At 41.3% G+C, this 22631-nt stretch overlaps 1 protein-coding gene across 1 annotated transcript in view; it reads right to left on the bottom strand.

Annotated features, from left to right (window-relative positions):
• Window positions 1–173: 173 nt before the first annotated feature.
• Window positions 174–22631, bottom strand: part of mast3b (microtubule associated serine/threonine kinase 3b) — a 43823-nt gene continuing 21365 nt past the window's right edge. Inside the window, exons 6-27 of the mRNA XM_046049501.1 lie at window positions 20825–20982; window positions 18699–18774; window positions 18140–18349; window positions 15610–15711; window positions 14963–15095; window positions 14436–14503; window positions 13765–13856; window positions 11747–11955; window positions 11450–11588; window positions 10224–10356; window positions 9957–10122; window positions 9482–9583; window positions 9007–9129; window positions 8575–8687; window positions 7294–7460; window positions 6885–7006; window positions 6577–6786; window positions 5981–6207; window positions 5669–5791; window positions 5425–5561; window positions 4834–5018; window positions 174–4441 (exon numbers count right to left, since the gene is read on the bottom strand). Of these exons, the coding sequence (XP_045905457.1) occupies window positions 3381–4441; window positions 4834–5018; window positions 5425–5561; window positions 5669–5791; window positions 5981–6207; window positions 6577–6786; window positions 6885–7006; window positions 7294–7460; window positions 8575–8687; window positions 9007–9129; window positions 9482–9583; window positions 9957–10122; window positions 10224–10356; window positions 11450–11588; window positions 11747–11955; window positions 13765–13856; window positions 14436–14503; window positions 14963–15095; window positions 15610–15711; window positions 18140–18349; window positions 18699–18774; window positions 20825–20982 (4056 nt within the window). The 3' untranslated portion in view covers window positions 174–3380. The remainder of the gene's footprint in view (window positions 4442–4833; window positions 5019–5424; window positions 5562–5668; window positions 5792–5980; window positions 6208–6576; window positions 6787–6884; window positions 7007–7293; window positions 7461–8574; window positions 8688–9006; window positions 9130–9481; window positions 9584–9956; window positions 10123–10223; window positions 10357–11449; window positions 11589–11746; window positions 11956–13764; window positions 13857–14435; window positions 14504–14962; window positions 15096–15609; window positions 15712–18139; window positions 18350–18698; window positions 18775–20824; window positions 20983–22631) is intronic.

Raw genomic sequence — 22631 nt, 5'->3', positions numbered from 1 at the left:
GACAGAAGTCAATGTGGCTGTCTCAAAAAACATTTTAAAAATAATTGTCAAATTTAACAGCCTGCATATTACCTGATTATTTTCCCTACATCAGCGCCGTGTAAGAGCCACTGTATGTGACTCAACAAAAGCCTCTGTGTGGTGAACAGTTCTGAAGGACATACAACTAAGGATGAGTCAAAGAGAAATACAAATTTTATTTGTTGCACAAGAAAACACAGTACAGGGCGACAACGCCGGTATACCATGCAGTCAAGTATTACAGATGTGTGCTTGTCTCATGCAGCATGCACTGAACAGAAGAGTCCACAGGAGAACACATGCACATGTACAATAGTTTTACCTGCCAGTTTGTTCTTTAAGTGTAAGTTTGACACCAACTGAGCTCGTCTTTGCTGACTTTCAGTGGCTGAAGAGTATTTACCTTACAGCTGTCACATCACTGTCAGACTTTTAACCAGACCAATCGAGCATTTACTACATTTATATTCACATAAGAAACCAAGCCATTCTGAGAAATAGTGATGTATTCAAACTGTGAAGCCTTTTTACAGAGTTGTCCCTTAGTGTGCAAATGTGTGTAGAACTGAACAAATAGTGTTGAATCTGCTATTTTAGTTTATCGGACATCCTATAATTTTATTAACAAGAATTTAGCTCTAGAATAATGATTTTTTAGTTAATCCCTCTGCAGCATTATTTTGCCTGTGTGACTTCCTTTTAATGCAAATGTGCACGTGTAAAAAACAAAAAACACCATTACAAACCAGGTGAAGTGTACACTTGCCCAAGAAATCTAGCTGTTTATCAGGTTTCCTTTCATCCCTTAGCTCAGTTAATAGAACTGGGTTGATTTAATACGATGACTATGAAAACAGGTATTTTCAAAAAGCTTGACGATAAACCAGTAACTTAAGTGCATATAAAAACAGTAAATGCTTCTCAGCTTGGCGCTAAATTACTCCTTATGAACAGTTTTAAAAGAAAACAAAAACAGATATGTTACGTCTTTGAGAGTCGTTTTCTTTCATGGTATCAAAGAGGGTAGTTTCATCATATACAGCCACAGGATATAAAATGTCTGTACAGTACATAGCATGTTTGTTCATTGTAAACAATTCCGTCAGACTGCAAAAATAACTGAGCCATTCGGGGACATAATCTCTCCATGCCCTTCACTGACATGACGGCATCCCGTAAGGTCGTCATCATGAGATTTAAGGACTTTTCTTTTAAAAGGAGGAAGAACGACTTAAGGAACACATCAACAATTCAATAAACAGAAGACTCAAGAGGAAGTTGGTACAAAAGCCAGCAACAGCCACTGACAATTAGGACATCAAACCTCAAAACTCTGTCGCTGTAGTGGAAAAAATCTTAAGTACATCCAGTCTGTACTGGATGTAAAATACGGTTCTAAATACCAGCAAGGTTTTTTGTGAAAACAGCCCATTCCCTCGAAAAATCCCAGTGCCTTAAATTGTCATTGTGCATATCATGTCTTTCAACACATGTGGAATTATACACACCCTTGTTATCAAAATATACATCAATATTTGTACAATACATAAAACATTTGTTCAAAGAAGCCCTGGGTTTGGATTCAATGTAAGGGGTTTCATTTCACCTTCAACATTCACTTGCAAAATTCATGTGAAAATACTTTAGTGCATTTTTCCCCTCGATGTAAACATCACTACACGTAAATTAAGTAGTAACAGGTCTTTTAGGCAAGATGTGTCTGACATGCTCATGTGAGAGAAAAAAAACGCTCAAAAAAATACACAAGGATCCAACACATTTCCAGGTACAAAATGATGTGTCACTATAGGTAAGGAAAGACCAAAAAATAAATAAATCCCAAAATGTTTTAAACAAAAAGATATTCTCTCCGGTCTCTGTAGATGACATAGACTTCAATTTGGCTGCTCAGTGTTTTTCCTGCAAATTGCATGCTTTGAGTAGAACAAGTTATTACAGCGAGACGCAGAGCCATGCTGAATCAGTGTTTACAGATGTCAAAAAGACAAATCATTTGAGATACCTCTATAATATGGTATCACACCAAGTCTATATCAAGTAGCCACAAAGCCGTGTGTGTATGTGTGTATCATGCTCTGCAACATCCACAACTTCATCCTCAACTTCGTCTTTCATGAGATGTTGATGTCAGAGAATGCCATAACGGGGGGGAGGGGGGGGGGTTACACAAAGATCTTCATGTGCAGTTAAGATTACAAACACAAATGATTTCAACTGACATTTCTGTCTTCAAAGATATGGCTTAGAGGACACTGTACTGATATCATGGCACATAATATCCCTTAGGAGTCGGCTTCATTACAGATTGTACTTTAAAGTCAAAAGTGGACAGTGTCAGTGTGCAATATTACCCTGTTCTGACTGGTTCCACATGTAAGAAGAACAACGTCGTGACCATGAATTCACACTGCAAAGGTACATGATCAACACGTCAATGGAATTACTTTAATTTATTACAAACCTGATAAAGTTGTCAGACAAACATGGGCCAAACAACTAAACTTTTCATGCCTCTCTTCTGTCAGAAAACCATAATTCTCTTCTTTACCCACCAATGTGATTGTTTTATGAACAGTAGTTGTGTCTGACAGGTACAAAATGGAAGAATTCCAGTTTTGAACATCTTTAAAACTCAAAGCAGTTTTTTCCTGCATGCTAATAAGTGCTCAATAGCTTTGACGCTTTCTTCTGCGATGTAGTGCTATTAAAAGGCCTAAGCAAAGCAGCAAAAACATTAGTATTGTAGTCTGGCTGACAGCTGATCAGGAAATGACAAATCAACCATGTTGCTCGCAGTGTGAACCAAAGGTCATTCTTAGGTTGATGGAGATCAAGATAATAGTAGTATTACACTATAGGAAGCTGCGCAGGATCAGATCTAAACCTACACTGACAAGGAGGCAAAAAATTTAACTTCAACTTCTAAAATGACTTGTTGTACCTTTTGGTCTTTTAACAAGTATGCCCAGCATTATCAAACTAGTCTGTACCGCGATAATCTATTAAAAAAAATAAGACATACCGGTGTATATATAAAAAAAAAAAAAAACAACAAGCTAGTCAAAAGACATAAAACCACATTTTATGGATACAAAAATGTTTAACCTTGGCTTTTCAACCAATGAGAACTTCCCTCTTTCCCTTTTACTAACTCGACAAAGTTTGCAAATATAATAAATAAAACCAGAAAGTCCACAACGCCTTGAGGCAAATATTTACATTTACAAAATTCAAGTAAAATCTCCTCCCGCTCTCTCTCAGCCAGACAAGTTTGTAAATGAGTTTACAACCTTTGAAAGACTTGAAAGCAAAGCTATGAGTAGTTGAAATGAGTATAGTCACTTTCTCAGGTGTCCTTTTTGTGGAGTTTTCTCTCTGCACTCAGTCTTCTCTGTTGATGCAGAGGTGGTTTCTGCTGCCTGACTGCAGCCATTGTCAGTGAGAGGATGACCTTCCTTTTGTGGCGGAGATGAAGTGACGCCCAGCTCCAGCTCAGGTTTCTCGTTGGTTTCCTCACCATCGGAACACGGCTCCCACTCATCCTGTCCCTCGCTCTCCGTTGAGCCCTGCACGGCGATCTGGGGCACCAGCGTGAACCTCCTCACCACCGGCACTTCCAGCTCCACCTCCTCGCCGGTTTGGGGTCGAGTGAGCATCCAGGCCATCCTATGCTGCTGCTGCGTTTGGGCTGGAGCAGTGGTCACTGTGACTGTGGTGCTGGTTTTCTCCTCTGGCTCATCAAAGCTCACCTCCTGCACTGCCTCCTGTTTCTTAAAGGAGTCTCGCCTCTCTGACAGGTTCAGCTTTCGCATCACTACCAGCTGCTCTGATCGTTCAATCCCAGAGTCCCTCATCCTCTGGCTGCCGATGTATCCCCCCAGCCTGCTGTGATCGACCCCGATGTAGGAGCCTCCACAGACACCCTCTGCCTCCAAGTCACCCAGCAGGTCCCCCTCACCATAATACGGCACTTCCAACGTGTGCCTGCGGGGGGCATACGACTTCTTATCAGCATGATAGACACCAGACAGCTTCTCAGCTGACTGTACCCTCTTCAGCAGAGGAGATCGAGGTGGCTCTGCGCTGCGGGGCCGCACAATGTGTCTAACTATGGTGGGCGGGGACAGGGTTTTGCCGTGGTACGTGTGAAGGGTTTTGGCGAAGCCTGAGAGTGGAGAGGGAGAGCGCTGTGGAGAAAGAGGCTGGGCGGAGGATGAGGACGAGTTGCAGGCCAGGGGTGAGGGGGGGATGTTGCTGGTTGACTTCCGGCGGCCCACCTTGGTGTAGCGCTGCGTGCTGAGTTTGGAGCCCAGGCCGTGGAGAGAACTGGGCCGGATGTGTGCTGCGGGGGAACTGGGAGAGCTGGAGCAAGGAGATGTGCTCTGAGGGGAGTTATTGTCTGGGAAGCAGAGGAAAAACTGTTTTAAAAATTGCACACCACAAGGTGCAGAAATCTCAATATTTTACTATATTTACGCACAGCCAGTTTTATTTATTTTTTTATTTAACCTTTATTTAACCAGGTTGGCTGATTGAGAACAGATTCTCATTTGCAACAGCGACCTGGCCAAGAAAGTGTAGACATGCAGAACAACATATAGTTACACAGTGAATACACACAGTACGAATTACAAAATATGTAAAACAGTAACAAGTCTCTAAAGACAAGACTCTAAAAGATGCTCACAAAGACACTATCTGTGGATGTTGTGAGATTCAAAATGCAACTATAAAGCCTCAACTCTCCCCTGGTTTAGAATAAAAATAATTTGGAAGCTACACTGAGCTCACCAATGGCCTGATGGTCGGGTGCGGGACTCCGGCAGGGTGTGGAGGGGCCGGGGGAGAGGCTGTGTGTTGGGGAGCCTGGAAGACTCTCGCTGGAGGACACAGAGTGGTGGAGACCTGAGGAGAAGCTGCGACTGCTATGCATCACTGTGCTCTGCTTGGAGAGCTTCTTCAAGATGCTTCGTCGCCTAGAGGATGAAGAACAAGTCAGATATGTGATATTGTGAAGCTCAGTGAGCTGAGAGGTGGCACTGACACTGAGTTACGGGGTATTCTGTCTGTTCTGATGGCCCCAGAAAGTATTTAGGATACTGTGAATCATTAATAATTCAAACACAGAATTTTTTAAAATAAAATAAGTACATGAAGCTGCACTGACTGATAAAAGTTGAGGAAAATACTCACCAGTACAACAGAATGTACCAGGCAACAAATGTAATCAAATTGCTACTGAACTACTTAACAGTGTCTACCACTAGGGGGAGACAGAGCACTGACTTTTGCACATCCAGTTCCCCAACTCACAAAGTAAACAAAGGATGACTAACACTGCAGAGATAGGAACTGAAAGCAAACCAGACCTGGGATTATTACCTGTCGTAATTATCTCTCCTCTTGCTCTTCTTGCTACGACGAGCCATCTTGCCTTTGTGTTTGGTTTTTCGAGCTGGACCCACTTTGATCGACGTGTTCTCAAGCGCTATGGTCTGAAGCGCCACCTTGCTGCCACACTGCACATGTCATAGGAAGCAAAGAATGATTTGTTTGTGTTCACGACAAAACAATTGAACTTATCAAACTTAGTGACTTCCACAGCAGTCTAGTAGCTGTTGTGTACCTTAAGTAGCAGTTCTATCATCTCAGGGTGGACCAGGCCTTGGACAGACTCTCCGTTCACGTGGGTGATGAGGTCTCCAGTGCGGAGACCTGCCTGGTGAGCCGGGCTGCCCTCCTCCACACTCTGTTAAAACAGCAACACACTTATGTAATGCTCAAATGAACCTCCTCTCCTCACACTCACTACCTTTTTATACCTCTCTCTTCGAGTTTGGTGTCATCAGTGTAAAGCACATTGCCTGACATGGATACATGATATTTAAAACACCTAAGGACTGGTTATAGCTAACCAGTTTTAAGTCTTGACACCCACCGACACCATGTGATGCACCGTGTAGATGTCGCTGTCGCCCATGTAGACACGGATGGCCTGTAGGGTGAAGCCATACTTCTTCCCCGAGGTGTGGATGACAATGGGAGGCCTCAGGCTGCCAGGGGTAAGCGACAGATCCCGGCTGGGGGAGGAGTCACGGGATGAAGGGTTGGAGGACAGAGAGCGTGGGGAGATGGGACTGGGCTGGAGGCCGCCTGGCAAGTCATCTGAAACAAACGGTTTTCCTCAAAAAGTATCGACCAGACAATTCACAGCATCCTGCCTCAGGAGGGCCTTTTTATAAAAAGTTGTTGTGCTATGAATATAGTCTTGCCATTTCAGTTACTTTCACTGTTACGTTCTAAATATAGGCCTGTTTGACTTCCGTGATTACAAACATTAGACAATATTACAAGCTTACTTCATGTGTTAAGAAACCTATCACCAGGTTCTGGATCTGCTTCTTACGTTTTGATTCCACTTGAATCACATATTGTAGCAGTAAAGGTGCTATCTCTATGTGTGGCACTTAACACCATTGGCTCATTGTCACATTAATTCTGTCTTCAGCTTGACTTTGAGGTGTTGATGATAACCTTCTGTAGCTGTAGTGATGATGAGAGACAGGGCTGAGACAGAGGCTGACTTCGGGACCTTCCCCCCACAGGGAAGCCTCTGTCTGTCTGGCGTCTCCAGCTGGTTACCGAAGCGTCGAGGGCCGGCCGTGTCCTTAGGAGATGAGTGTTTGGCCCCGGTGCTGTTGCTGCGAATCCTGATCCGCCGAAGGTTTGATACTACCACCTCAGCTGCAGGTGACATAGGTTAAAAGGAAAACAACATATAAATATGTTCAGTGGTACATGTTGTGAAAAGACGTGTCAAAAACATGTCAGTCTGGATTTACCTTCATCGTCAGTGGAGAGGGCAAAGCGGGGCATCGTCTCCAGGCTGTGGGTGCTGCTCATCACCAGAGGACTGGTGTTCCTCTCAGGCTGGGAGGAGCTGGAGGAGGCCCGAGGGCGAAGGCTACAAACAGCCAAAGACCAGTTGGATGGGTAAATCAAGAGTCCAAGTGATCACACAACATACCAACACTGCGTTTTGATTGTTCGATGCCTTTACATAGTTATAAGAAAATGCTTTAAGTGCAGGTCAACCATTTATTTCATACAGTTTTTTGGCAAACACAATGCTAAACAAAACAAGAAATCGACAAAAAGCCTCAAGACGACCTCAAAGCGCTCCAAAAGGCTGTGACAGGAATAAAAGCAGCGTATAATTTACAGTATGACACATCTTACACCCTTGCCTACCTGGCCATGCGTCCGGCATGTCTGCGCTCCACGCTACCCTCTGCTGGGCCTGGGAATGGACTGAGTCCTCCCAGGTCCCCGCGGTCCTCCTTGTCCTCACTGTGACTGCGGTCAGAGGAGAAGCTCAGGTTGGATGGTGTTGCCAGATGTTCTGTGCTGCTGTAAACCTGAGAGGTTGAACAGGAGAGAGGGTGTGAAATTGAGAGGTGAGTTGAGTATTGAGGAGGTTTCAGGTAATGTAATGCAACATCTAGCAGACACACTAAAGGCTCTCCACTCCTTGGTTAAAGGAATGACTTTATTATCTCAACAGTCATGGGTAATTTAATTTCTGTGTTGTTTTAAGCCTAGTTCACACTACACAATTTTTTGCCCGATTTGCCGTTTGGCGAGCTTGTGTGAACTATACGACGACGCATCAAAACAGCTCCCCGACACATTTCTGACACATTCGCCGACGTCTACCAGATATCTAGCATGCCAAATATCTGGAAGAGTCGGCCGTCTCGACATCCACATCCAGCCAATGAGAGCAGGCAGCTGGCAGAGCAGGCAGCTACTTTTCACCACAAAACACTTTTTACTCACCTCCAGCTCTCTCTGTAGCTCAGACAATCCCTGCTACCTGCGTATGACAATCCATTCTTTTACCCATATTTTTTGTCTTTATAATTGGCATCTTTATAATAACAAACAACAGCTGTTTCATGTGTAGGTTCGCGTCATTTCCCGCTTCACATTTCACGTGTGTTTTCTTGACAAAACGTGGTTTGGAGACTAGTCATTGTCAGCTCGCGTAGTGTGTGACCACCTGTCACCGATCAGTCACATAGCGTCAATGCCACAGCGACTTCAAGACTCCAGTCACAAGACGGCAAGTTGTGTAGTGTGAACAGCACGGCCATCGTCCGACGCTGAAAGTCGTGTGGTCTGCACGAGGTATTAGTCTGAGAACTGATCATTTCATCTTATACAATGATTAATTTGTGAGTTTGTTGCTAACCCTAATGAAAGCCATTGTGACTGGCCATTACAGGAGAGTTGTAGCAGGAGCAGGCTAATTAATGATGCATAACACAGTGGGACAGCCTGGCAATAGTAACCAATTCTGTAACATCATGAGGTCTTCAATTATGATAACATATTTCTTTTAAATATGAATAGTGAAATACTTTGTAAATAGCCATAAAGATAAGGCTGCAATTCTCATTTGTACAGCATTTTCCAAGGGCTGACCACTTTTTGAACCTCCAAAGGACTTCTAACACCTTTAGCCCTTACCTTGCTGAAGCGATGCGACCAGGAAGCAAACTGTCTGATTTCCAAGGAAGACTCTTCATCATTGGTTTCCTCATCCTCGTCGGAAGCCAAATGGTGGTAACGCTCTGAACGAGCTGAAAACAGTAACAGGAGAAGACGCTCAAAGTTCCACAGAAACTCAAACAAAGAAAATGGAGAAAACTTTTTAAAATAAAATATAGAGAACTCAAATTTGTGAAGTTTCCATTTGTCAATTGTTATTTATTTGTGCATCACAAGAGACGTCTTAAACAGCCACCGCGAATGCGGTTCTTTGCTGTCACACTAGAAGAAAAAGCATTTTGGTCTACTGGGTTTTAAATGTGGGAGAAACCCCCTCTTTAAACCTGACCGATGTAACACCAATTAGAAAACATTTTATATAATCTCTATATCATCTCAAGTGTAACCTACTGTCGAAGTAGCTGGTGTCGTCCTCCGCCTCCAGCTGAGGGATGAATTCAGCTTTCTGCCTCAGGAGTCCATTCCAGTCCAAACCCAGGAAGAATGGGTGTTGTTTGACCTCTGAGGCTCCGCCTACAACCACAGTTTTAACAACCAATCAAATACTAGATTACATTTTAAAACACTGTGACATCAAAAAGGTCAATAAAACTAAAGAGGCAACTAAACCTAACTCCTTTTCAGAAATAGGTGTTTCCTATATTTTCCTCTAAATTAAGAGTATCTCCCAACTTTGACTTTCTTGACCTAAATTAGAATTTTTCTCATGTAAATTCTTTATTACTGTTTTACATATGTAAGTTATAAAGTGTATTAAAATAATTATGTTTAAGAGAAAGAAAACAACCTATTTTTCATTATCAGTCTGCATCAAACACCATCTGCAGCTTTTTCATGTGTTAATCAGCAGTAAACGGAGCAGTACCAGTTCCCAGACGGTCTAAAGGACTCTGTCTGAGCAAGCGGGTGATCAGGTCCTGGGCATCACCAGGTAAGGCATCGTCTCCTTCTGGCCAAACAATTTCATCTGCAAAAAAACAGACAAACTAGAGAGATAAATAAAAATAAATCAAAAGTGACAAAACAAAAGTTGCAGTGTCTGAAGTTCAGTTGTTATACTTATAATAAATAATAAAAGTATAAAGTTATAATCTCTGCAAGCACTTAATTATTTCCATTTCTTGGACTACGGCATACAAAATGATACTGTTTTCTGTGAAAGAAAATAAATTATATATTACTTATAGACTACTCTGTTGTGTGAAGTTTTAAAGTTTGGCAACAAATGCAATGATATCAAGTTGTACTTTTAGTCTTACACGGATAGGATTCTAAAAAGACGAGAAAATAAGAGACTCCTCTACTTCTACTTATGATTTATGTCTCATTCCGGCACTCACCACTGACAACTTGTCCAAAAAGCTCTTCGGTTGTGTCTCCAAAGAATGGCACACAGCCGACCAGGAATTCATAGAGGATGATCCCCATCGCCCACCAGTCCACTGGCTTCCCGTAGCCCTGCCTGAGGATCACCTCTGGTGCAATGTACTCTGGAGTGCCACACACCTGCACAGGTAAACCGACACAGGTGAGTTTTGGGGAACAGAAACAGCTGCTTGCATAATCACCGCTGTTGCAATTTTTTTTTGTTACATTCGAAAACTCACCTGTTTGTCAACAAACTCTCTTGTGTCTTTCTCCATGTGACCCTCGTACAAGTTGGTGGTCATGTTCATCAGGCCAATTTTAGACAGACCGAAGTCCGTCAGTTTGATGTGGCCCATGGATGTAATCAACAAACTGTTTGGTGGAAAAAGACAAAAATAATCCATCAACAACACAAGCAGTTTTCCAAGGGTATTTTACTTTGAACTGTCAATGCTTTCAATAAATTCTGCAACAAATATAAGAGATTAAAGAGCCCAGATTAAAATATAAAAGGAGCACTGAAAAAAAAAAATAAATAGATATCTGGACTCTCTATCAGACAGACCATTCTGTTAAGTAATTTAATTATGTTTAATCCTGATGAAAAGCAAGTGTACCAGGTCAGAACTGGCTCATATTCAGTACGTGTCCAAAAGAGAAGCTGGTATTTATACAGGAATGAAGGTGGGCTGGACCCGAATATTCGAATATTCAGTTTTGAGATTCGATTGTTGAGGGTTTTTTTCGCGCGCCTGACAAACAGAAAACAACATCAAACGGAAAACAACATGAAGCCCTCAGCTGTGTGGCAGGACTTTAAAGTGAGTGATGACAACTGTAGTGTGGTAGTTATGGCGTTTATTAATTTTACTATTGCATAATTTCATTACAGATCAAAACAGTCAAATTTCCTAAATTTTAAAATTAAATTAAACTGTTGTAGGCTACAACAAATAAACAATATAATGAACACATTTAAATAATTCATATTAGGCCAATTGTAGAAGAGGAACATTTAGTCACTATAATAAAAGTTGAATTATGCATAAACTTTGTTTAGTTCCACTACCGGAAATAACACTCATCCTATCTGCTCTCCCTGGACCCCCACCCAGCTAAAGTATTACTGGATTCTGCTCTGGACCTGCTCGGATCAGACTCTCTCACTCTGGACTCTCAGCTATGGTTCCTCCTTTTCTGCACAGCAGCCACCAACCTGGTTCGGCACTCATCTATTTTCACTCTACTTCGTTCTTCACCTGCTAAACATAGGCTACGATCCTTTTAACCCTGCAATAAATATTTCTCTTTTATGTAACTCCTCCCTTTCTTGGTCCTGTACTTTGTTACTTTGGGGGGGCGAGGATTTGATTATTTGCTTTTAATTGCTATCTAAGCTTTGAAGCTCAAAAAATGACATCCGGGCCAGCCCTAGAATGGAGTGGGAGTTGGTTTGTTTTCTTACTTGTCAGGTTTGAGATCTCGATGCACAATACCATAGTTGTGAAGGTACTCCAGGGCCAGGACTGTTTCAGCAAAGTACATTCTTGTCATTTCTACAGGCAGAGGGCCCATGTTCTTGAGCAGGTTGGCACAATCTCCACCTTAATGAAACGGGAAAAACAGAATATCAAAGCCTCAATTCTGTTGCTTGGACTAATTTGTAATTCTACATTATCACTCACTGTGAGCCGCTCTAGCTTAAACAAAGCCAAAGGTTTAATTAGTAAAAAAAAGATCACGCAGTCCATCACTACTTTACCTTCCACATACTCCATGACCATGCAGAGGTGACGTCGTGTCTCAAACGAGCAGAACATGGAGACAACGAAGGGGTTCTCAGCAAAAGTTAGGATGTCTCGCTCCACAAAAGCCTGCTGGATCTGGTTCCTCAGGACCAAGTTCTGACGATTTATCTTTTTCATGGCAAACCGTTGGCGGGTCTCCTTGTGGCGGACCAGATACACAGCCCTGTCAAAATCCACAGTCCTATTATCTTCACACTTAACAATAAAACCGCTTCAAGAAAATTTTAAGGGATACTCGCATAGAAAGCATGGGTACAGAGAGGGGTCGAAGTTTGGGACAGTTTTTCACTTGCTGCGTTTAAGCATAAGTGTAACTTTTACTTCTGAGATTTGAGATTCCCTTCATCTTATTCTAATTCAACGAACAATTGGATAGATAGGATGTCTCTGCATGAAGCTGCCTTTGCTGTGACATGATCAAACCGCAGCCACCATTCTAGCAAACAAGGATGAAATATTGTCCCTCTTTGAAATGTTCTCCTTTCTCGCATGGGATAACTGCAGCACTCTGAACTGTTCTGACTGACAGTCTGAATGAGCCATGACATTCCTTGTCTTTATTAAGCTGTGTGTTACAGAATAACGCAATATGTTGCTGCGTAATTAGTTGAAAACCACCATGTGAAAATTCTGGATGTTTGGTCAAAATGAGGAAATTAGTTTCTATAGATAAGATCTAAGATAATTATTTATTAGGGGTGTGCATCTTCACTGGTCTCACGATTCGATTGCTATTATCAGGTCAACGATTCGATTTCTCACCTCAAGGGTGGGAATTTCTAGACACCTCATTAAAATTATGAGGCTGAGATGCGATTGTAACACAAATAAGATAAAGATGTATTTTCTCACTGCGTTACTACTTGTTACTTTCAAAGCAAAGTATATGTACCAATCCAAATAAGTAGGTAGTAATGAAATGCAGATATTTAATGTTACTTTATATAATGCTCGAGGTTTCTGTCTCTTAAAAGGAAGTTTTTCCTTACCTCTGTCGCCTAGTGCTTGCTCTTGGTGGGAATTGTTGCGTTTCTGTAATAATAGAGTATGGTCTAGACCTGCGCTTTTATGAAAAGCGCTATGAGATAACTGTTGTTCTGATTTGGCGTTACATGAATAAAATTTAACTGAACTGAATAGATGTGTTGAACTACGCACTTTACAACGCTCCAGCCAAATCCCGTTCATTCCGCCTCAATACATCTGTTCCTTTTTTTGTCTCGTGTAGTGTAGTTACATGTTTGTGTTTTGTCTTATAAGTTGATTATTGTTATCTTGTATTGAGCACAATGGGCCTTGAGAAACAGCATTTTGTTCATTTGTGTACTCGTTATGTGAATGAACGACAACAAGCAAACTTGAACTAGCAGCCAAAAAACATCCTGTTCAGCTTCCAGACCGCATTCTGAAGAGGAGACGTAACTGCCTTCATTTTTCTAGTACTTGAAAAACAATATACAGACTTTAATTAACGGACACACTGTGACCTACACTATTACATTTACTGCCAGACTGAAACGTAGCGCTCTTATTTTCCTCTGCTTCGCTGCTTTCACCATCACGTTCTGCCGCCTGTCACGTAGCTGTCCTTTGAGGAATGAGGAGAGGACGCAAGCTAAGCATTACTGAGCTACACAGTGTGCAGGTGAAAATCATTAATGTTAGTTGCGCATTGATTCCCACTGATTGACATTTGTGAATTGATTCAGAATCGTCCTAGTCCGCATCGCAATGCATCTAAAAATCTATTATTTTCCACACCCCTATTATTTATATCAATTACATATAATGAATAAAAAGGCCGTATTGCAGTAGATTTTCAAGGAACCAAAAGAAGCCTTTGACAAATTCTCAATCTCCTAGCTCTTGGTTTAAAAAGAGTAAAAAATGTTTAAAACACATCTTTTAGAAAACTAATAAACAAAGATAAGAAAATGCATGGAAAGTTCAGACAATGGTCCTTTCCTCTTACCCGTAAGCTCCATTACTGATGAGTTTGATCGTTTCAAAATCACTTTCAAGTGGTTTCCTTCTAGTTGGTGTCACTGTCTGTGGGGCTTTATTCTATTGAGAGAGAAGCAAAAACATAATGTCACTGGCAAGTTAAATATGAAACATAGTAGAAGCAATACTGTTAGTAGGAATAGTACTGTATAATTCATGTTCCAGGGCTTGCCTGTGCAGTCTGCTATGTAGTACATACTGAGGGCCAACTTGTAGTCCAAATACTGAACACATAGTTGTAAAATTTTGTCCACATATCTGAATTTAGGGCAACATAAATAAAACCAACTTGAATTTAGTGTTTGACACTACCCTAACAAATGTTCACAGATTTTAGAGCAATTTTGGAGATATAGATTCACCATAAAATATCTGTAGCGCAACTAAACAAACAGAACTCTGATTTAAAATATTTATGGTATCCTTTCACACTAAAATGGGTCACTGGAAACCTAATGTCCTAATCCTCTGGAGACACATTTAGCACAGCACTCAGGAAGTGACTAAAAACAATTTAAAACAAGGAACACATTGGAAGAAAGTGTGTGTATTTTAATTTTTAATCCTAAACAATATTCTCTTCCAATATCAAAAACTGTGCTTTACAGGTAGTCAGTAATAATAAAAGTGAACGCTTACCTCCACATTAGCATCTGGTTCCACTGACACCGAAGGACTGCCATCATACTGTTCAAGCTGTACCATGTCTAGAAATAATAAAAGAGAGAGAGAGATGGTGTTTAATATTATGGTGGAATCTTCAATTCCCACCATTAGCCCTTCTTTTCTCCATCTCTGTTACTCTTATTTCAGACAGTTAGGTTTATAATGTACTTTTTACTTATATTATTATATAGTATTATTATAGTAAAATGAGTCAACACAGATAATGATGTACTCGCTAATCCCCAATTGTAAGGAACTTCTTGGTGAATTTGATGTTCAGTCTAACCATCTGAGAGTTGTCAGGTCATTTAGCTGTACAGAAACTGGTTCCTACTGCATGTTTATGTGGTAGTAAAACTGCAGGACTTCTTTTCCCAGTGTTTGTTCATAAAGGCCTATTCTATGATGCAAGTCAAATCCTATCCCAATAGAAAGTGACTTCAAAAGACACTCACAATAATAAAGCACATAATCTAGCAGGTTTCAAACAGAGACATTACCTTCTAATAGGTCCCGTGTCAGACCCAGCTGGCTGATGATGTACCGTGGGATGTCCGTCTTGATTCCCCGGCCAACTTTGGCATGACCCTCTGCTGCCTCAAGTAAGTGATAAAACTCTTCCGGGTCAAACTCCTGTGAACAACATCAAAGTTCCATTAATGTGAACTGGCTGAAGCCAATCTCCTGCCAGACTGAACTCAAAGCAGGAAACGGCAGAAGCAGGTGTTTAATCTGTATTAGTGGTACAAGTCAAAGGTAACTGTAGTCTTCAAGATGTTCAGCTTCTCATTCAAGTCCAGTTGCTTGTCATATATTACTAGTAGTTATTCCCATAACCAATAATAACCCTAATCAGATTTTACAAATTAATGTTTTTTTTTAACCGTATTATCATTATTATTTTCAATTATTTTACTCTCTACTCTCACTCTTCTTATATTTTGGGAATACTGAAGGGGAGACACAGTGAAAGTTGAGTAATCTTGTCTTCAGATCATCAGCTTCATGTTCTGACACACTTCCACTTTTTAAGAGAGAATAAAGATCAGACACCCATTGCAGTCCTGCTTTAACGTGAACTGACTTCTACCCATTTCAAAGAAATCTAATTTTCAATTAGGAAGAGATTTTCTCCTCCTCAGCTTACCAGACACTCCAGGAGGCGAGCTGGCCGAGAGATTATGATGAGGATCTTCCTCACCAGCTGGATGATGACGGTCACCTCCTCGCTTTCAGAGCGCTTGTATGCCTGGAAAACAGGATGGGTCATTTATGCAGAACTCAACTTGCTGAACACAAAATGCCCAACAGAGGACAAAACACACAACACAGTTTATAAATTATATTTTAAAATATATAAGAATAAGAAATATAGGAATATCATGATACTTCCAACCAAATAAGGTGCTGTGTAAAACTTTGCATACACTTCAGTTTGACAAATGAATTTGCTGCGCTGTATTATCCAGCTAGAGTCAAACCAGGGAACGGTGTTGTTTATGGTCAGGGCTCTAACCCACGGGCCACTCAGGCAACCTGGACACCTTAACATTACAGCCATGTGAATTTTGAGCATCTCATTCTAAGACTATGGATATTCATATCCTCTACTCTTCTGGGAAGGCTTTCCACAAGATTATGGAACCTGGCTACAGGGATTTTCTCCTATTCAGCCAAAGAGCATTATTGAGGTCCAACACAGATGTTGGCTGATAATTCCTGGCTTGCATTTAAAAAAATATAATTTAAAATTAAACTATAAATAAAACATGTTGTAATGTAAAAGGGAAATAAAAGTAAAGGAGAATAAAGAAAATGATGATTTCCATGTTGCCACATTTTGAGACATGGGATAAGAGGTGGCATGTATGCACCATTGAGAATTGTAATTAAGAAATGTTAAAAAGAATTTCTCTGTCTGTTGTCTACACAATGGTTTCAAATACACCAGTATCACTTCCTCCACCACTGAAAAAAGATTCTAGCAGAAGCGCTGCTTAGTACTGAAACAGGAAATATAAATATATAAAACAGTGTGTTCAAAGCAGATGGGACAGCATTAAGAGAAATATGAAACAGAAGCTGTCTGACAGAATAGCATGAGAAAAAACTTCACTTTAAACCAAAAGGAGTTGTTAAAATAATCACTGGGTGGGTGGGCGGAGTATTAATGAGTCATCCACGGCCTTTCTTGTAGACGACTGGAGTGACAGTCTGTACTAGTGAAAAGGTGGCTGTATGGTTTTCCATGCATTTATGTCCAAGTATTCATGTTCAGCCTGGATAATCTGTCTATTAAATATAAAGCTATAATCAGCAGCCAGTTAGCTTAGCATAAAGTCTGGAAAGGAGTGTGGTGTGTGTGAGAATGTGTGTGAGTGTGAGTGTGAGTGTGCGTGCGTGGGGGGGGGGGGGGGGGGGGCGCTCTCTGTCTAAAGGTAACAAAAGCTGCCTACCAGCACCTCTAAAATGTCAAAGTCAACTATTCCTTTAACTTTCTCCAAAGTTCCCTATGGTTAAGAGAACCATGATCTGCACGTGTGACAATCCTCTGGTCATGCCTGCCAGACCAATAATCCAATGTGAATGTCACAATGTGAAAGTGTGAGAAAGATGGTCTTGTCTAGATTAGAAAGTCACAAGGCCAATTCATCAAACAGCCACGTACCCTGCTACTGAAAACACAAAATCCTCACATGGTCACTCAGTGAGGAGAATCTGGTTTGGTAAAGCATGTGCTAATTGCTTTTTATTGTTTTTTGGTTCCTGTGCTACAATTCCCGGAAAAAATCTTCTCTCAGTTAAGTCTCTTTAACATTTTCATGGTAACAAGCTCAAAAGCATATTTGAGAGAACAACTTGCGGTAACAGGCATGTACAATGACCAATGGAGGTTGAAAAATAAATAAAAAGCTTCTGAAAGCTTCCAAAAGGTTGTTTTCCATAAAACTACTTTTGTTGCAATGATCAAGAGGCAGTGATTTTGGCAGCAAAGATTGAAAAATAAAATGTTGCTTTCTGTACATCAGAGGATATTTCCCAGCCAAGAGCTACCAAATAAGTGCTTAAAATTTTACAGCTTTTACAAACTGAAAGAAATTTATATTAATACATAATCAAATCCCAAATAGCGGCACAGAAAATGTCATTTTTTCTCTGAAACTGTTACACAAAGTTAAAAAAGTGGCCTAGTTGGCACACACAGTGAGTCTTCAGGTTTGTGTACCCGAGTCACAGCATTTGTTCCACTGAATGGGAACAGACTTATCAGTTCAGCTGGAGGTACAGCGAGTCGGCCATGCCTTCTGTCTGATAGCATGCAGAGGGACATGGGAGGAGGTTGCTATAGAAACTAACATTTTAACACAACACAGATAGGATCTATGACAAAAGTACTTCTCACTATCACTGACAATTTCCACAACCAGATCCATTGTGTGCGCCTTTGGCCATCAGACGGTTATTGACTGACGTGCCTGATTGCACATTTCACCCTGGCTCGATCAATCGCCTTTCATAACTTCATTACATCTGCGTCCAGATGAAGCGTTCACACGTAGTTCATCAGCTGATGATGTCCATTTAATTATCTTTTTTTTTTTTTTACAACAATCAAAGCAAATTTTGCCCACATCATTTCTACAGGAGTAGACCCAAATCAGATGTTCCCCTCTCACCTCATGAAGCAGCTTCTCCAGCTTCTCCTGCAGCTCAGCGAAGTATCGGGATGTAACCAGGCCTGTCCGGGACTTGTCCAGACAGTCTCTGACCAGCTCGACCAACTGGTGCTGGATGAAGCCCAGCACCCCGTCGGCCAGCGGGAGGGAGCTGTCTGGAGAGCAGTGGGTGATAATTTCAAACAAGCGCTCCTCCATCTGGGCTGTGGCCTGCAGGGAGGTCAAGCACACAAACACACAGTTAAGGCATTTAAAAACCAGTCACTTTGATTTTATACTCCCCCAAATGTCCATAATATTTCTGTGGGTGGATTTATATGGTTGTTGGTCTTTACCAGTGATTTCACACATTTGATAAATTAACCACCTACTGGGATTTGTGGCTTTCAAAAATTTGGCTCAGTTTCCATCCTATCATTGTTTTTAAACAATAAACCTTTCCCTTCTGTGTCTATAATATATCTTTTAAAATGATTAAGAATAAGACTTTGTTGTGTTAAGGTGGGACAACATGTGTGCAACAAACTGGAAAAGCAGTGTCTTTGCTACACATATGTACCTTTGGAAAACGTTCTCTGTAAACATGGTTCATCATGACTATCTCATTATCAAAGGAGACACTTGACCGCCCGGGGCTGCAAAACAAACAAAAACGACAGATTAGTATGTTATAATAAATTCATTTCAAATTTTACAAATACACAATCAAAGAAATATCTCCTCCGAGCCACTAAGCTAATGTGAAAGTGATTATGTCATCGAGGCCCTCGCGGTTATCTAGAAATGCCCAAAAGTCGATTTGGTTCAGCAAGGCCAAACATACACACATCACGTAGTTCAGGTTTGAGTGAAAGAGGTTCTTTGAGGTCAACATCTACACTTACACTTCTGATCTCAGCCTGTCAAAAGCAACACTGTAAGCCAATATTCGATTTCAGTAGCTCTTAAGCTGGTAAAGCCACATTCAGAGTGGATTTCATTGTCACGTTTTGATGTTTCTCTTTTAGATGTGTCTACACCGACAGCAGATGTTTCCTCTGGCCAAACCGTGTGAATCATCCACATCGATTCATTTACTGCAACACGACTTCAGTATTTATGCCCATGAGACGGGTGTATTTTCACTAACAAGTCTTGCTTGGTGAAGCTTCAAACAGAACAGATGGAGAAAAAAAAAACATTTATCACATGCAAACAGGCTCCCTAAGCCATTTTGTGGTCATGAAAGACGCCTCTGTTTAGCTGGATGGCTGCTGCCCAACACGCACTGCTGCAGCTCACCGTGGCTCTCTGCATCAGGCCCCCCACCCTCCTAAACCACCCCCACCCTTGACTACAGTTCAGCAGATAGATCCCTGAGGCGCTCTGTTAGCTAGCATGCCCACGCACAGCACACCATGGTGCCAGAACACAGAGCACTCAGGCATCGCACAAACAGCGCAGAGCAGAGCCAACAGACAAAAGTTGTCAAAACCACACATCTCTGCAGTCAGATCTCCACCTGCCTGCCGGCCAACAGGCATGTGTGATCAGTCTGAAGCACTTCAGATGCCAAATGCTGCGTTTGCTTGTGAATTTGTCTTGGTCATACTGATGCACAGACATCTTGATATCTGACAGTCTAACAGTACATAATGACACCAAGGGCCACATGCAATGGCTGTCCAAAATTAATCTTCTTCTAATGTTGTTTTCTGCAACAAAAGGGTAGCTAATCCCTCGGGAAGGATTACTGCATTAAATCTGTATAAAATATTACTTTCATTAGTTTAATGACGGCCAAGAAACAACATAAAACAGATGCTTAGACTCTGCTCAGACTTTTGAGGGAATTCTAGAAGTGGTGAACACAAGTGTAACACTAACATTTCTCCCGCCTAAGAGTGGATCTAAGAATGAAAGATTGTATAAAAGAAGTGGATGTAGCCACAGTGATGTCATGCATTGGTTTGTGGACTTCGGTTTTGAAGACTCAAGTTTGCCATTTTGGCCGTCGCCATCTTGGTTTTTTGGAACCAAACTGGACGTGGACATATGTAGACAAGCGGGTGGCGCTAGCTAGCTTGGTTAGCAAGGTGCATCCGTAATTCACTATTAACTGGGATGCTAATTTTGCCGAGCGCAAAACAGGCTTATAACAAAATATACTTACTGGAAAAATTAACTGTTGACTCCTAATATGCATATTCAACGGCGCTGGTCAAATGCACAGTGTAGTGCAGTGGATACGAGTTACCTCTAGCCTGATTGAAAGGTTGCCATGGTAGCGTCAATCACAAGATAACCACGCCCAAAGCATACCCTGCTTTATAAACTATTTTCCTCTAAATGGGACCAAAATTTACTAAATGAACAACATGCTGTATTGAAGAAGACCTGAAACTAGCAATTGAGATCATAAACTCAATAGGAAAGTGTTTACTGAGGTAATAAATCAGGTGAGAAGAAGTAGGGTCATTTTATCATCAACTCCAATGCAATCAGACTTCTTTTTGCAACCAAATGAGTCAGGAAAAGCGGCTGTCCCCCACTTAAGAACAACAACTGAGAAGATAAGTCTTTGTGATATTGAGATTATTACCATGCATGCGCTTTTGTGCTAAAATTAATATGTAGCATTATAGACGGACAGGATAGAAGGCGACAGGACTCATTCCAGTGCAAGCTGAAATCTTTATTAGCTACCTGAGGCTCCTGGACCGAGGCCGCATGACCGTCGAGGTCCGCCCATCCTCGTCGGTCATGCTGTCTGTGCTGCGGAAGTGTCTGAAGAGGAAGTGGAGCTCATCTTGTGTCGGCTGGTAGGGAAGCTGGTGAAGGCGCTCCTGGGAGGACGAGGACGACTGCAGACACAAAGAGGGATCCATCAGTTGAGAAAATGAACAGGTTAAAATCTTCACTGCTTCTCCAGCTGCTGTTAATTCAGCCAAAACAAAAAGGCACATTTACGATCTCTTCCGTCAACAGAGATCATTTTTGACTTCACTGAATGATAATTAATATGGTGCAGCTTCTAGTACCAAAGTGATTTTAAACAGTCATATGTGGTGAACAATTGAAAACTTTTTGTGGAACTATGACCAAAATTAAAACTGATTATTTTGACGGTGACCTTAAAAAGACACATCATTGGGTTATTGAAATATGTTGCACACCAATATGCACACTAAAATTCCTTAATCAGTCCTTAACACACAGACTTTAAAGGCCCGTAGAGACAGGAAAAGTCTGAAACATACTGGGAAGTAACACATGTTGAAAGTAATCAGCTTCGTCTGTCATCGCGGCTGATAAACGAGAAGTTAAGCCAAAGACAGATTTAAAGGTGCTACATGTAGTACTGTGTGTTTGTCAAACTCAAGATCACTGTTTCAGTGAACCGTGCTACTTCCTTTTGCAACGACGACGTTGCTACTCGTCAGTCCTGCCTTTTCAGTGGCATCACCCTTTTTAAGAAGGATTAGAGTCACTACTGAGAAAACCTGCAAATATGTGTTCAGTGAAGTTAGGCAGACCTGAAGTTGAAACAGGGCAGTAAGAAAAGAGCTCCTGTATTGTGAGTTTGCTTCAAATCTGAGCCGGTGCCTCTCGCATATTCATATTTACTTTCTAGTTTATGACGAAAGCTCAGTAGCAGCATAGCAAAATCTGTGCCAACAAGAAGCCAACATAAGCCCGACCACCTGATAATCCACCTGTGGAGGATTTAAATGACAAATGACAAATATAGCTGGTGTATTATTTAGAACAGCAGTCAATGAGTGAACAATGACCTTAACATGAAGCTAACCTCTGAAGTATTTCTTCAGGTTATGGTGTAAACAATAATGAAGCCCACAGAGGTATCATTATTTACACAAATAAGCTAAGCTCCATGTTTACTGAGGCACTGAGTACACGCTCCCTATCTACTCGTTGTGTCCCTGATTATTTTAAAACGGCTTGCGTGAACCCACTTTTAAAGAAACCTGGTTTAGATCCCTCCCTCCCACAAAATTTTAGACCAATTTCAAAACTGCCTTTTATTGCAAAGATTCTAGAAAGAATTGTGTCCAAACAGCTGCTCACTGTGCTGGAAAATAACAATATATGAAAAGTTTCAGTCTGGTTTTAGGAAGTACCACAGCACTGAGACTGCCCTGCTTAAAGTCACCAATGACCTTTTAATGTCTGCTGATGAAGGTATGTGCTCAGTCCTTGTACTCCTGGACCTTAGCGCTGCTTTTGACACCATTGATCACAACATCATGTTAGACAGACTGAGGCACTGGGTGGGGATCTCTGGTACTGCTCTAGAATGGTTTTCATCCTACCTGTCAAATAGGAAGTTTTGCGTGTCTGTAAACAACTATGTCTCTTCATTCTGTCCAGTTAAATATGGTGTGCCTCAGGGGTCGGTCTTAGGACCCATTTTGTTTTCCTTGTATCTGCTTCCCCTTGGACATATTATCCATAAACATGGCATTTCTTTTCATATTTATGCTGATGACAC

The sequence above is a fragment of the Micropterus dolomieu genome, linkage group LG05, assembly GCF_021292245.1.
Source record: "Micropterus dolomieu isolate WLL.071019.BEF.003 ecotype Adirondacks linkage group LG05, ASM2129224v1, whole genome shotgun sequence".
NCBI lineage: Eukaryota > Metazoa > Chordata > Actinopteri > Centrarchiformes > Centrarchidae > Micropterus > Micropterus dolomieu.
Note: the sequence above shows the minus strand (reverse complement) of the source record. Positions and strands in the feature narration are given on the sequence as shown.